Below are 3,300 nucleotides of genomic sequence, written 5' to 3'. Positions count from 1 at the left end.
GCTGCAATCCTTTGATACAGTTCCCCATGTTGTGAAGACCCCCAAACATAACATTATTTTTATTGCTACTTCATAATTATAATTTTGTTACTTTTATGAAACATAACTCATATTTTCAATGGTCTTAGGTGACCCCTGTGAATGGGTCATTGAACCCCATTGAGGGTGTGACCCAGAGATTGAGAAACACTCCTCTGGTGGGTGTTTTCCTAAGATTTCCACATTTGGTTTCTCAGTCCTCTGAAGGACTTGCTGTCATTATACCCACATTTCAGCTCTGAACTTGAGATACAGAAAAATGTGCAAAGCTTCTAAGACCAAGGATGAAGTTGCAGATTCTCTATCAGAAAATACTTCACTGGTCTCATACGGTTTGCACATCTGTGTGATGCCATGAACATGAGGGTCAAGAACTAAGCTTGGAGACCCCGATCCCACTGTTTATTAATTACCAGAAGTGGGATTGCTACCTCGGGTTATCTCTGTTTTTCATATTTCATAGATTACCCGTACCACTAACATAGTTTTACTGTCACAGTCTTCACTAACAGAACAAAGAGATTTCAGTTTGTTCACACTTTCACCCAAAGTTTGTTTCTACATGGCAGGGGGTGGTTTAGTTTGAGTTTTTGTGATCACACCGAGGGTCAAATGGATTATCTCACTATAGTTTTATTTTTAATCTCTGTAATTATTAGTGACAAAGAGCATCTTTGCATATGTCAGCTGGTCACTTGTACATGTCCTTTACAGGAATATCGATTTGCAGTTTGAGTACCTGATTTGTTGTTATTGTTGAATTATAGAATTTAATCATTTACTAAGTAAATAATTCTTATTAAATATTCAATTCATATATATATGTATATATACACCCCTTCTTCCATCCTGCATGGCGTCTCTGCATTCTGTTTTGTCTTTTGTTACACAAAATTAGTTCTGCTCCTAGTAGTTGCATCTATTTTTCACTTTTGCTGACTACACTTTGGATATCATATCCAAGAAATCTTTGCAATGTTAAATGTTTTTGTAGTTTTATCATTTTCAGTCTTCCAATTAGTTCTTTATATTTTTTCTGTTAATTTTTGCATCCTGTGTAAGGCAAGAGTCTCATCTAATAGTTTTGCATTTGAAAGTCCAGTAGTGATAACACCATGAGCAACGTCAGATCTGTTAAGCAAATATACCTCTGAGTTCAGGTCTGAGCTCCCTATTAATTATTTTTTAGTCTTCATGTCAGTGCTATACTGATTATATTTCCATTAGACTTAAAACTCAGGCTAATCAGAAGAGGTGGAAGACAGTTCATTCTAATCAAGGGAACAATTAACCAACCTGCTACTGCAGTTTCTCCTAGCACTTTGAATTTTAGTAGCAGATAATTAGTCTTATTAAGATTTCCAATTTAATTAAGAATCAAATATATGTGTCTCTGCCCCCATGAAATTGTGTGGCTATCAGAAGGGAATTTCCTCCCAGATTCGGGATTGGTTTTTTTTATTACTGTGTTTCTTTTTCCAGTTCATTCATTAGGAAGGGGCCAACACCATTGACTTTAAGTTAACATAAGACAAACCAAAATCTATTTTAGGTGAAGGAGGTTTGTGCTCCAAGAATAAATACAGGCATCAAATAAAATGGATTCATTGGTGAGCCAGAGAGCAAGAGCTAGTTTGTAGCACAGCATCACACAGGGGGAGGAACAAGAAAGTTCTAGTAAGGGAAAAGGGGACAAACTAACTTTCATCAACAGAGGGAATGATTTTAGATAGGAATAGAGGTTTTTTTAAGAAACAAAATAACAAACACATGCTCTGCCCAAATTTCAATGCAGTAGCATGCTAAATAAAGACACCGGGAAATGCAATCACTTCTGTCGAACTCTAGCGAGAAGTTGAAGTGTTATCCAAGGAGGCTCCACACCTGTAAACCAGTCCATGTCCATAGATCTCAGAGTTTTCATGGCCGTTGGCTGGAACTTAAGGTATGGGAAGCTTTGTGCTCATGAACCGTGAGTGGCCTGATGAGAGAAGCCCTGCATCAGCAGACTGCATATCCGCCCTCGGATCTGCTTGGTCCTGATACCATAAATGACAGGGTTTAGGGTGGGCGGAATGATCAGGTACAAGTCAGCCAGCAACACTTGGGTGTGTAGCGGAACTTTGTTCTGCCCTAGCCAGGCTACATAGATGGACGCCATCCCAGGGAGGTAGTACAGAGCCATAACTGCAACATGAGAGCCACATGTACTCAGTGCCTTCTGCTGTGCATTCTTTGATGACAAACCAAACACTGCCCTGAGGATCAAAATATAGGAGGCAGAAATGAAGGCCACATCTGAGCCCACAATGATGGAGGAAAAAATCAAACTGTAGAGACTGGTGGGCATGGGGTCAGCACATGCTAACTTGGCCACAGCCATGTGTTCACAGTAGGAATGTGGAACTACATTGGAGCCACAGAAAGGCAAATGACTCAACATCCAACTCAAGGGAGTCATAAAAATCACAGCTCTAGTGGTGATGGTCACACTAAGCCCCACCATCACATTAGGGGTGAGGATTCTCATATAATGTAGGGGCTTGCAGATGGCCACATAGCGATCAAAAGCCATGGCCAGTAGCAGCCCTGTCTCCACAGCTGTGGCTGCATGGACAAAGTACATCTGAGTGAAACAGGCATTAAAGCTGATGGAGCTGTCTCCTGAGCTGAAGATGCTCAGCATCTTAGGTGCCACAGAGGAAGCCATAACAATGTCCACAGCAGCCAGAATGCAGAGAAAGAAGCACATGGGCTCTTGCAGAGTGGAGTCCATGCAGATCACAGTGATGATGAGGGTGTTCCCTAGGAGGGCTATGCTGTACATGGAGCTCAATGAGATGGCCAGCCAAAGAGAGGAAGACTGGAAGCCTGGGACGCCAACAAGGATGAAGGTGGCAGGGGCCTGCATTGTGAGATTGTAGGATGTAGGCAGCATCACTGCTCAGACTGCTTTCCTGTTCATTTGTAAGGTACAATGAGAGAGGTAATAGTCTTACAAAGCTGATTCTTCTGTGTGATGGTCAAAAATTGTTGGGGTATTTTCTTCTTGGTGGTATTTGCATAACCTAAAGTAATTAACATATTTTAAAAGTAACCGTTCATCCTATAAAAATTTTGCACTTAGCCAATTTCTATTCACATCTCAAGGATCAATTCTTGGTTTTTCTACAGGCGGTGTTCTCTCTCTCTCTCTCAGTCTCTCTCTCTCTGTCTCTGTCTCTCTCTCTCCTCTCTCTCTCTCTCTGTCTCTGTCTCTCG

At 41.1% G+C, this 3,300-nt stretch overlaps 1 protein-coding gene across 1 annotated transcript; it reads right to left on the bottom strand.

Moving 5' to 3' along the window:
* Positions 1–2,002: 2,002 nt before the first annotated feature.
* LOC119816457 (olfactory receptor 52I2-like) lies at positions 2,003–3,004 on the bottom strand. Its single transcript, XM_038333172.1, has one exon. It carries the CDS (start codon positions 2,975–2,977, stop codon positions 2,003–2,005), a length of 975 nt encoding a protein of 324 aa, XP_038189100.1. The 5' UTR covers positions 2,978–3,004.
* Positions 3,005–3,300: the final 296 nt, after the last annotated feature.

The sequence above is a fragment of the Arvicola amphibius genome, chromosome 1 (assembly GCF_903992535.2).
Source record: "Arvicola amphibius chromosome 1, mArvAmp1.2, whole genome shotgun sequence".
Taxonomy (NCBI): domain Eukaryota; kingdom Metazoa; phylum Chordata; class Mammalia; order Rodentia; family Cricetidae; genus Arvicola; species Arvicola amphibius.
Note: the sequence above shows the minus strand (reverse complement) of the source record. Positions and strands in the feature narration are given on the sequence as shown.

Excerpts from the sequence above, each read along its gene's own strand:
- LOC119816457 (XM_038333172.1), bottom strand. The coding sequence starts at position 2,977 with ATGCTGCCTACATCCTACAATCTCACAATGCAGGCCCCTGCCACCTTC.